Source organism: Alosa pseudoharengus, unplaced genomic scaffold (genome assembly GCF_046254945.1).
Source record: "Alosa pseudoharengus isolate Yale_2024_CS ecotype anadromous, Long Island Sound unplaced genomic scaffold, YU_APseudo_1.1 YU_APseudo_1.1_scf_9, whole genome shotgun sequence".
Lineage (NCBI taxonomy): Eukaryota > Metazoa > Chordata > Actinopteri > Clupeiformes > Clupeidae > Alosa > Alosa pseudoharengus.
In genome coordinates this window covers 2,032,257-2,044,805 of record NW_027468881.1, presented here as the reverse complement: position 1 = coordinate 2,044,805, position 12,549 = coordinate 2,032,257, and the positions used below count along the sequence as shown (strand labels likewise).

Below are 12,549 nucleotides of genomic sequence, written 5' to 3'. Positions count from 1 at the left end.
GGACATGACTCCCGGATTATTTCACTTTTGATTGATAATCCATATCCATTTTGCGAAAAATAAAATAAAATCTGAGGGTTTCAGTTGTTAAATAGGTGAAAACAATAAATTTAGCCATGTAGCTCCACAGGACCCCATGTATTTTGGACTCGCCCACGATCGCCATCTAGGTAAACTCTGGTGAACTGCAGCCAAATTTGTATAGGATTAATAGAGAGTGGGGAGGCTCTCCGTAGACAGGCTCTGCTATGGTTTACTAGCGTGCTAAACTAGCAACACTGAACTGCCCAAGATACACCACACCACTCAACAACAAAATCTGATTGGTTGGAAAAAATTTTCCCAATGCATATGAACGCACCATATGTTTCCTTTATGTCTAGCAGCCTATGCCGATTGCTGTGGGCATGTTATTGACATACAGTGGGCATTGCTTCGATTTGGCCAGCTTCCCTCGCGGTCCGTGCGCGGGATCACACGGTATCACGCAACTTTAATTTGTATTTTTCCAGTGACGCTGCAACAACCCAAACAACCAGCAGATGTCTCTTGTGAGCAGGGTGTCTCGTAAAAAGAAATGGAGCCTGGAAAACCCTACACAGACTTCACTACAGACTTTAGCAGACTGGTTTAGAAATAATTTAATAGCCAGAAATATGCCTGCCCTAATAAAGAAATATTTGGCTAACTGCGAGTGAATCCCGTTTGCAGCCGTAGAAGAAACGCAGGGCAAATGAAACATTTCGGTTTTCTCCGAGTGCAACGATGATAGACAGACATCATTTGGACAAAATATAGAGCATATTAACCTCCGTTGCTCAGCCAAATGCCTTCCTGTTATGTCCTGTTATGACGGAGTTACAAGCGATAAACGATTTTTGATGGTCACAAGTTTACTTCATTAGCGGTTTATTTTTTAGAGTGTTTTTCATTTAAAGATTTGACTTCGTGCTTATTCAGTAGAGCTTAGTGCTTTCCCCAATCCCAGACGTTCACATTGCATGTTTGTTTGTAATGGATGAAACCGCGAGATACGCGCTTGACGGCAATGAGTTGTTAACAGACATGAACCATGAACCATGAACCAAATATTGAAGTCGTGGGAAGTTTACATAATTTAAGCTGTAGGATGTTTCATTCGTCCACCTTAAATAACTCCTGAACGGTTTTGTTCAGAGCTATACATGCAACTGCATTCGACAAAGGACAGATGTATGTTGCTAGTGACAAATTATTAACTTTCAGTGTTCTACGATGTCTTTGTCATGGGGAAGTGTTTTCCACATGCATTTATTCTAGGCTACTGTCAGTGACTGCCGCGAGAGAAGCGGGTTCTGTGTTGCGTTCATTTCAGTGACTGACGCGAGAGAAGCGGGGTCTGTGTTGTGTTGCGTTGCGTTAATTTATTGGGCATGTCCTTCCGTGCCGTCCACAGCTCTTCAGTTCCGACAAAGCCGAAATTACTCATTTTGAAACAATGAGTGCGTTTGTATGGTTATATTGCTTGACAGGGGGGGATCCCAAGCAGCTTTCAGCCATAAGGCTTTGAGAACATTTCCTAATTCACCCAACACTAATATTCAAAATGTTGAAAACTATTTCGGCATAGCCTATAAGCAGTTTAATTAAATGTAATGTTAGTTGTAAACAAACGGGCTACTTGGTGAGGCTTGTCCTCACAGATGCGCTCCTGCCTTAGATGGCAAAAAAAATCTTCACGATATAGGCCTATTAACTGACCGCCCGATTCACGTTGGCTGGGGGGTAGGGGGGGCATCAGACATTTGTGCCCAGTTAAAGGAACCATACTGTATGTAAGATTGTGGCCAAAACTGGTACTGCAATCACTTTTAAATTACTATAGAGCGGTGTATCCCCTCCCCCTGCCCCCTGACTCGAGGTTGCCAACCCAGATGCCGAAAGACTACTGACTTTGTGATTAGTAGATAGGTAAAGTGTGGCGCATCAGGCCAAAACACAACATGACTTGACAAAACACAACATCAACATCAGTTGAGGGCTGCAACTTCACTTTTTAAATGACAATATCCTGGCCAGACTACTGTTGTCAGTGATCTAAGTATTTGAAATGAACATAATTTCTTAATGTCTAGTGACATATCAGGGCCATTTTATGATTAATTGAAATGGATTTCTTGCATACGGTTCCTTTAATCAGTACCTGCCCCCAACAAATCACACCTTCCTACCTCTGTGACAGCTTAAAAGAAGTCGAGAGGACTCCTAACTCACAGACCTATTCACAAACCGGTTTTGTGGCATTTCGCCATGTTTTGAAATCCTATGCGGCTACAGGAGCTTCCAATCGTAAGGAAGCAATTTTGCATTGTAGGCATAACTAACATGCAATAACGCCACCAACAACAACCAAAACTAGGCTACTCATTGTCAACATGTAAATTAAATAAATGTAACATTATTGTGAATCAAATTAAAATGTTCTCTTTTGCAAACGTAGGCATAGGCATAGTAACAGATTAGTTTAATAATGTTACAAAGATACTACATCAATCCGTATGTTTCATTAGGCTACTAGGCTATTTGTTTTGCCTTACTCTTGATTCATTTAGGCTAGGCCTTTTTATTCAGTCATTCATCATCTTCCGTCCTTGTGTAGCGCACGCATTCTCAGACCTATCACCTGCCACTCATCATCGTAAGGGAGGTGTTTGGAATCATTCCCGTGTTACAATAATCAGCCAATCAAGGTGGTCACTTCAGTCAAGCTCGTGCATGAGTAATAACGTCATCCATAGCAACGAAGACTCACTCACTCTTAGTCAAAGATTCTAGAGCGCTCCGCTCCAGAATCTGTTCAGGAGTTGTCATTTTTCCTTACTAAGAGTAGGTCTGAAAGACTTTATAAATAACTTAATAAGAGAAACTCCTAGCTAAAATATTTTATTCCTATTTAGGAGTAGCCTACTCCTAGTGGTAAGATAAAAGGCTTTGTGAATATGGCCCCTGGTGTCTAACCCAATGCATAGCCCATTTACACAAAATAATGGTTGAATATTAGGCTACTGATGATCATTGTTACTTTAGAACATGCAGTGCGCGTAGGGCACCAAAAACATCTTGCTCGTAAAAAATCATCATACCGCACATTGTGGCGGGTCTCTTATTTAACCTACTTATAGGCTGCGCAAACCACAGGCCTTTATTTTGGGCAAGCCTGCGTTCGAGGCAGGCCTTCTGTTGAAGAATTTTATATAAAGCCTGCGCTAACAGTAATCCTCCTGCCCCCGATACAGCTGTGGATAGTGTGGAATGTTCAAGTAATAACACAATCCAATGTGTGTCTCAGTTCAGACAAAGCCGAAATTACTAATTTTGAAACAATGAGTGAGCAGGCTGCGCATTTGTATGGTTATATTGCTTGACTTAAATCCCAGACAGTAGGCTACCGCACCCCACAGTGATGGGCCTAGCGGTCTTACGCGTTCAGTGTGGGGTATAAACAAGCTGATAATTTAGCGGTGTATGTGGTACAGTTACTACAGTAACAGCATTTTATTTTACTTCTTATGGAATATTTTTTTTTCACTTTTATTAAGGCTTTGTTTGAATGCTGTTGGAACAAATAGTAGTTGATGTTGCAATATTCGGTGTGTTCTGGACTGCAGGTAACTTGTTTAAGCCAGTGGCTCTCAAACTTTTTCTTTCATTCCCCACTTTGATCAAGGGGGCATCGACTGATGATAGTGGAGATAACGTGTTATCCCAAAGCCTTTGCAAGTCAACAACTCCGACGGTAGTCTAGCCTATTAAAAATATACGTTTTCGATGTCCCAAACGGAGAGCCATACTTTATTGTTTTAACAATCTCTATGCTACTCACCAAAATGTAGGCGTGTGTTAAATTATTGTGATTACGAGCCAGTGGTTTTCAAACATTATGTGTGACTCGGACATCTAAAATGCAACAGGCTCATATCGTCCTCGCATTCGCAAAATGAGGACATACAGACTGCTCAGATAACAGGTGTACCTCCAGTTTTGCACGGTTTTAGTCAAGTTATAGGCCGGTTTTAGTCAAGTTATAGGCCTGTTTACCTTTAAAGGTTCCGCACTTTGCATTTTGCAATGAGCAGTGCTTTCCCTTTTGAATTGTGTGTGTGTGTGTGTTTCTATGAATTGTTAATCCGGCCCTGCCCCCAACAACTCACCTTTCCACCTCTGGCCTATTGTCCAGGAGGAGGAGGGGCCTGAGGCCTGGACAAAGTCATCAACAGAGTCATAGCACTGAAGGGAGAGGCAATTAGATATTTAATCCAGTGTTTTGTCAAATTGCAAATTGCTATTCGTTTTAACAAATTTTTATGATAGTATAAAGTACTTTTTGTATAGGCTACTATCTTAATTGGTTTATACTCAATACTTGACCAATGGCTATTGCATATTTCTATTGCAAGTGAGAATGTGGCAGGTGATCTACTGTATAGGCTTCATAAAATAAAATAAACAGGGGTGCGTTTCCCGTACAACTACGGAGGTTAGCTTTTTACTAACGTGGTACGATGCATCGTTCAACTAACCAACATGTAAGTTACGACTGTTTCCCAAAACTGTCGTACTTACATAGTACTTGTAAGTTTGGACCATGATAGTTTCCAAACTTCAGTAGTCTGGACTAAGGTGGTTAATGATGTTTAGTAGCACGTGACGGGCACACCTGCACATACAGTAACAGAGACTTAATGATGGACTACCTTAGTTTAATCCGTGAAATCTGTTTTTCTCAGGGTCATCAAGTTAATTCATTGGTTCATATAGACTGACCTTGTAAATTAACCACTGCTTTGAATTAACGTTTAACAGGTGTCATTTAAATGTGCTAGATTCACCCACGCCGTCAATTCTGTGGCGCAGTGCGTTAAGGCCGGCTGATGACAGCCGCCGTTACGCAGCAGTTATCAGTCCCCTGTCCAAGAATTCGAATCTGGGTTAAGCGTAGTTAGCTTTTGGGAAACGCACCCCTGATGTCTGATGTGTGATCAGTGGAATATGGGGAGGGAAGTGGCAGTGTTTTTTTGCGCGTCTGCAGAAGTCAGCCAAATATGAATGTAATTCTGCGGCATAAAGCAGAGCAGGGGTATTTGTGTATTGTACAGAAAAATAAAAATGACATGTCAAGCAGTCAACTGACTAGGGCAAATTAATTTATGAAACCAAAACGTGGGTCATAGCCTAGTTGTCTAAGCCTCTATTGCGTAGCCTGTTAAAAATGTTGCTAGATAGTATTAAATCGCCAACAACATTGTTTTCTGCAGACGCCTACCCAAGGCTACAGATGAATTCTGAACAGTTATTTCTCTACTGGCTCAATTATCACACAAGACACTGTTTTGATTTGCGTAGTTGCGTTACCCCCAACACTGACAATAACGTAGACAGCAAATTAAGATATTTTTTCGTTTTGTGGAGCGGCACCGGTAGGCTATCAAAAGCAGATTTCGATTTCGAATTCGTAGGCTGGGATTCCTCTCGGCAACAATTATGTTTAAAGGTAGCCTCCTGCTTTTTCAGAAGGGGCGACAGTCAGGCTACTGACAGAACGATGTACAGTGGCAGAGCGACGCACAGTGGCTGAAAGTGGTACTAAAGTTTCACACAGCTTCACGCCGAGTAATGCGCGACTGAAGTGGCCATTTGAAATCAACGCCCACTGTATGTGCAGGGTAGAAATTCGACTGAAATTGCATTAAATCAGGTTGTTTTAACTAATATTAGACTGCAAGATGGGGTTCCCTGTCTTGCCTAACTTGCCATATTAAATATTCCCATTTATTCCTGTTAATTCCCATATATTCCCGTTAATTCCCATGGAAACTTTGAAAATTCCTGGAATTTTGCAACCCTAGTCATTTTTCAACATGGGAAAGACAAGAGAATACACTACATTTAAATAAAAAAGTGTATTGGCATTTGTAAGTCAGGGAATATCTATAAAAACTAGATACTTTGCTGAAAATCCCTATATTTACAGTTAACACAATGATTGAAAGGTTCTAATCCACTGGAAATGTGACAAACATGCTTGGACAAAGACCCATGGTTATCTTACCCCCACGTACAGTATGGAGGATGATAAGATCCTTCCACAAGTGGTTCCACAAGAACCACTGTTGGAGAGTTACAGAAAGAGTATCATCTTGGGGTCACCAAGTCCCGAAAAAAAAAACTTTTGACCTCAGTGTTGACCAAAATTGACCTCAGTGCTAATAGATTATTTAGAGGGCATGCCAGGTAAAAGCCTGTCCAGTCATTTAATTACCAATGTAAATGGCAGGAGTTACTGAATGATACAGTGACTTTGTCTGGAAGTGTGGTCTATTGTCAGATTAAGGGCCCTATCATGACAGTCTAAAGCGCATCGTCAATAAGTCAAGCTTATTCAAATTTAATAGGATGTCCAGTCCACATTGGGAGTGTTTTCGTTATCAAACGTCGAGCGCATGGCGCAACAAGGTGTTCCTAGGTTTCTTAATCAGTCATGGGTGTATTTGGGGCAAAACATCATTTAAACCAATGAGAATGACATGTCATTCCCTTTAACGGTGCAAAGTGCGACGTCAAAGAACGCATCGGTATTTTGACAGTCAAAGGCACATTTGAAGGAGTCTGCTTACGAGACCGTATGGAACAGTCATTCCACTAAACCATGCTTTACTAAAACTTTACGCATTTGCACTCGTTTATTATTTGAACTCATTGGCAAAGTGAAACTAACTTCACCATGGTGTCAGTCAACGATAAGGCAGTTATACGCAGTAAGTTACTTTTACTATTGACTGACAATGGGTTACCATCGAAAACATAGACTGAAAAAAGTCACACTTACCCTAATATTTTTCAAATGACTGAATAAAACAACATTTATCCTGCAGAGCATGGGCGGATTATGAACTTTCGGGCCCCTGGGCCCAGATGTATTAAGGGCCCCCCACTAATTGTCGTTTATGTGGGAGGGGGGTTTGGGGGTCCTCCCCCAGAACATTTTTAACTTGTTTGATGTGATTTCCTGTATTCTGGTGCATTTTGGGGATGGCCAATACTAAATTCAATCAGATTCATAGCCTACATCCTGATTTGTTGATATTGAGGCAATGATTCCATGCAAAGGCTTGGGCTTCAGGGCCCCTTGACCCCTTGGGCCCCTGGGCCTGGGGCCGGTAGGCCCGTGCAGTAATCCATCCCTGCTGCAGAGGAGTTGCTTATATTTCGTGATAGTGCGTCTTCAGCTGTGCTGTCACTTTTAACCGTCATTACCAATTTGCAAATGCATTGTTTTTTTCGTAATATCTTTTCGTAATGCATTACATTTCGTAATATCTTTATTCTAATTATGTTTCCCATTGTAGCCTAATCGTGTAATTTCTAATGTTTTGCATGGATGTGCACTGGTGCGTGTTCATGGAGGATAAAAACTGGTGCTTCGTGCACCCACCAATATGACTGTTGACAATGGGCTCTTAAAATAACATAAACAACTCGCCATAGACTTCTGACCAGGTTTCTCTTGGTCAGTGGCGTAATGCGTTTCAGGTGGTGTACAATAGCGATTTTTTAGACAATGCACTAGGCCACTCCCTAGGTTGTTAATTACCACACCCCTGGGCGCATTGTTTAAAAAATAGACATGCAAAATGAGAAAATAAACTTTGCGCCGGGTGGAAAATGAGTTTTACGCCATGCGACAGGGTGCAAAATAGGGGCCTAAATGAAAATTGCGCTTTTTGGCTAGAAATATTTTAGGTGTGTTTGGCGTACATAGAAGAATAACTATACTGAAAAGAACCCCATGCCTAATGAGAATTATGGTAGAGGTGCTGTGCTATTGTGGGGCTGTTTTTATTCCCAAAGGCTTTGGGAACCTAATTAAGGTGCACGGTATCATGAACACCAAGAAAAACCTGAATATTTTCAAAGGAAATCTGTCAATCTCTGCCAAGACACTAAAAGTTGTAAGTCAAAGAGGAGAATGCACAAGTATGGACTTTCTGGACGATCTGGGGAAATTTTGTAAAGACCAATGGTCTTAAATCCCTTGCTTCGTATTCTCCAACTTCATGGGGTGTCATAGGAGAATATTACAAGCTGTTTTATTGGCAAAGGGAGGCTTAAGAAGGTATTACAAGCAGGGGTGCCAATAATTGTGAGCGACGTGTTTTTCCTTTTTCTCAAAATTAATTTGCTTCCCTTCAAGGTTGGATTTTCCCTTTTTTCATTGTGAGATTACAATAAATCACCAGCAGACTATTTTTTATACCGGTTTTTAGTCAACTTTAGCAGAGGTGCCAATAATTCTGGAGGGTATTGTATAGACACTGTACCAACACAAAGAGCAATTATTCTGAAAGCACACTTTTTATTTCTTAAAAAATAACCGTTTTGGACATACCTGATACTCACCAGACAACAATGATTTGTAGTGTTCTTGAAAGGATTAATGTATTTTGAGGTATATTCTTATCTTACACTTACCATGCTGATATAATGTTCATTTCCTATAAAAACACATTCTTCTGCGAAATTGGCACACAGCTGGCCTGCAAAAGATGCTGGAATTGTGGATGTAATCGATACCCGTATGTGTCCAGCAACTATTGCTAACTTAGTTACTTCCCACTCGTAGACATGACCTGAAAAAGCACAGGGAGGAAAATGAGCAGTCATCACAATTTCATATTTGAATGCTTTGATTAAAAGCTAGTTTTCTTAGTCATATGTACTTACCAAACTTAAAGGGGCAGTGGACATAGTGGCTGTTATTCAAAGAAAACTATGAAAGTAAAAAAGTGTCACTCTTTACTAAACCAAACAAAATGATAGCAACAGCAATGTTATGTAACAATACATAAACAAAATCATAAATTGTAAGCATGATGTTAACATTTTCATTTATCAGCTTTGTGTTCATGATCCACTGCTTAATTGATTACGACACACAGCATTACCTGAATACACATTTGTGGGTGCCTGTCCACATCAGACACATCATAGTTCTGAAAGCAGAAATGGAAATTCGCAAATTTCATCCACTTCAGAGAATACAGTATTATCAATATGATCTCATAATGTATTTCACTACGTTTAAGCATTTCACTGGAATATGATGTTTTATTTGTTTGCAAGTATTGCTAGTACAGACGTACAAGATTTATTTGTCTTCAAATTTCTATTGTCCATTTAGTTCAAAAAAAAAAACAAGGATTTAATGGTAGGCACTTTTTCAAACAAGGATGGGTAATAGTGGGCACTTGATTTTCAGAGACAAAACACTTAACCACATGCATCATGTTCAAAATTGGCATGAGTATGATAAATGGCAAAGGCATAGTGCATACTTCAAATGAGGGCACAATGACAGGAAACTGATTTGTATGCCACGCCACATCAAAACAGGAAGTGGATATAATTGGTGATATTTGTTTTGATCAGCCTCATGGTTACATGAATGAGTCATAGAACAGTTTCAAGTATGGTTAGCACGGACATACCATACGGGTATATCAGAGTTTACCAGAGGGTTTATCCAGTGATTAAAGTGAGATTTGGCAGGTGGGGAAACTCTGAAATCCAGTGTCGGTGCAATGGGGGAAAATTACTCACCGTTGGACAACATATTGAGTATCATGGTGTAGCAATACTTTTTTTGACAAGAATTGCTAGTTTCTTGGTCACCACTGTCAGTAAAAATAGCCCCCATATTGAAATACTAGGGGTGTCACTAGACCTAAACTACACTGGGACACAAGCCCCCATAGGGGGGTCTGGGGGCATGCTCCCCCGTAAGAAAATGTTATATATTTTAACATTTAAATGCTTCAATCTGGTGTACTTTGAAAATAAATTTGCTTATTTTTATCTATGGATGGAAATGTTTGTACTGTAGCCGAAACTGTTTTGCACACACTAGGTGGAATAGTTATGATGATGATAGCCTACAGCAATAAGTTCACAACTACAAAGCATATTTGCTGAGTTTCACAGTTCAGAAATGGTCAAAAGTGTACATTTCAGCACTCCATGAAATTATACAGAAGTGGTCACCTGTGCTGTTCAGATAGTTAATCAAAGATAAGCTTGGTCATTGTAATGACCATCTATAGGCTACATGCTATAGCTTCCTTTTCCATTCTCGGCTACCCATCTGGGAAAGTATGATTTTTTCCCTTAATATTTTTTTGCATTAATGTCACTAGGAAGCATCAGTGAGAGCATGTGATTTGAACATTGCTACATCCACCAGATCACGTGACGCCTCACACCTTGGTACATCAACTCAGAACTATTCACAGGCTCTTAAAATGGCACTGTTCAACGTGAGATCTTTATCTACAGTAGTAAGACATTCACTATGAATGATTTTATTCTGTCTTCTAACCTTGATTTTTTCTTTTTAACTGAGACTTGGTTAAAGGTGGGTGAGCATAGCCAATTAGGGGAACTTTGCCCTCCCAGTTACAACTTCTTTAGCTCTCCTAGAGTTTGTGGCCGTGGAGGAGGTTTAGCAGTTGTATATAAGGATTGTTTTAAATGTTGCCCATCTGCCACTGACAGTTTCTCAACTTTTGAGGTTTTTATGTTCAAATAATCTGTGATGTCCCTGTGCTCTGCATTGTTGTTTATCGACCCCCTAAACATTGCATGGCAGCATTTTTAATGGAATTCTCAGATTTTTTATCTTCTGTCATTCTCAACTATGATAAGATTATTATTGTTGGAGATTTTAATATTCATGTTGATGATTCCACAAATTGTTACTCAGCTGAATTCTCTAATATTACAGAATCTTTTAATTTACTACAGCATGTGTTAGAACCAACTCACAAACATGGGCATACTTTAGATTTAGTTTTTTCTCTTGGCTTAGAGCTGAACAATGTTTTAGTGAAAGACCATTGGTGTCAGACCACCACTGTGTCATCTTTGACAGTGTTCTCCCAGTTGCTGTTGCACCTCGCACACATATTGTTAGTTTTCGCAGTTTCAATGATCACACTGCCTGTAATTTCTCTTCTTTGTTTAACAAACTTAGTGATACCATGCCTGATGCTGGTGGGTTACAAGATACAGATGACATGCTTAACACATTTAATGAGTTATGCACCACCATACTAGATACTGTAGCTCCTCTTAAAAGTAAAAGGAAACCTATTGTTAACAAATCTCCCTGGATCACTAATGAAATACGTAGCCTCAAAAGACTGTGTAGGAGAACTGAACGCAAATGGAAAGCCACTAAGCTTCTGGTTCATTACCAACATTTGAAAGAACTAACTTCCTCCTTTAACAAAGCAGTCAAAGATGCCAGATCACAGTATTTTTCAAACCTTATTGCTAACAATCGAAACAATTCTAGATTCCTGTTCAATACTATTGATCGCCTCCTGAATCCTACTCCCGCCACTGTATTGGCATCCTCTGCTGATGAGTGTGAAAAGTTTTTATAATTTTTTATTGATAAGATTGCTAATATTAGGTCAAATATCCCATCTCCGATGTCTCTTGCTAATGTTACATGCCCCCCTTCTTGCCCTAATAACCTGAGCTATTTTAGACCTATCTCTATACAGACTCTCACTGACATTGTTGCAGCAATGAATCCTTCATCTAGTCCTTTAGACATTTTACCAGCCACTCTTCTCAAAAAAGTGTTTAATGCTATAGGCCCTAGTCTACTATCAATCTTAACCCTTTAGGCGCCAGAGGTTTTTCCTCGAAACGTTCGATTTTGACATCTTCATTTCAAAAGGCTATATCTTAAAAGTGATAAGAGATAGAGACTTTCTGTAAATTAGAGAAATATTAAGGATGACCCAAAGTTTATGTAGGGATTAAATGTTTATATCTAATTTGCATATTATGACGTCATATGGTGGCGGCCATCTTGGATTATAGAATTTTCATGAAAAGTCGCATGTTTGAATGATAAAATGCACCACTTCTTTCCCCCCAAAATGTCCCTCACCTTCTGTATGCTATATTGCACAATACTGAATGCTCAGGTAAATACTAAGTAGTAAACAAACTGTGTAAATCATTACTAATAAATGGCAGAAACAAACCAAATGCATGTAGCGGTAGGCTGGCCTTTTGCTGTAGAGATTTTCCATTTACTACATACAGTAGGCACTCTGATTCCATGTATGGGGCACATATATATTATTCAGATGACACACAAACACAAGTAGACAAGACCTGTTTAGTTCAAAAGCTCACTTGCCACGGCAAGGCACAGATCAGGAGTGAGATGACGAGACAAGACAAGAGACAATGTTAGTATTTGTTTTCTTTTTGTTGTTTTTGTTGATGTTTTTTTTGTTGTTTTTTTCTTAGCTGACAAAGACACACACATCACAAGGACATGAACACACAAGCTAGTGCTACATGGACATTAGGCTACCTCCAGCCTCGTTCGCCACACCACTAACACCCTGCTAATTTCCCGGTGAACACTCCGAACCCGTGAAACATTATTCCCACCAGTGACATTGGGCAAACGATTTAACGTTTGTGCTT

At 39.9% G+C, this 12,549-nt stretch overlaps 1 protein-coding gene across 3 annotated transcripts in view; it reads right to left on the bottom strand.

Annotated features, from left to right (window-relative positions):
* The window catches only part of LOC143114389 (interleukin-17 receptor E), an 81,135-nt gene that overhangs the window by 20,007 nt on the left and 48,579 nt on the right, over window positions 1-12,549 (bottom strand). For all 3 annotated transcript variants that reach the window (XR_012984909.1, XM_076275963.1, XM_076275965.1), the window contains 3 exons: window positions 8,982-9,029; window positions 8,761-8,806; window positions 8,509-8,666 (listed from right to left, as the gene is read on the bottom strand). Coding sequence is in view for 2 of the 3 variants with exons in the window: in XM_076275963.1 (XP_076132078.1) it covers window positions 8,509-8,666; window positions 8,761-8,806; window positions 8,982-9,029 (252 nt within the window). In the remaining variant the exon portion in view is untranslated. The remainder of the gene's footprint in view (window positions 1-8,508; window positions 8,667-8,760; window positions 8,807-8,981; window positions 9,030-12,549) is intronic.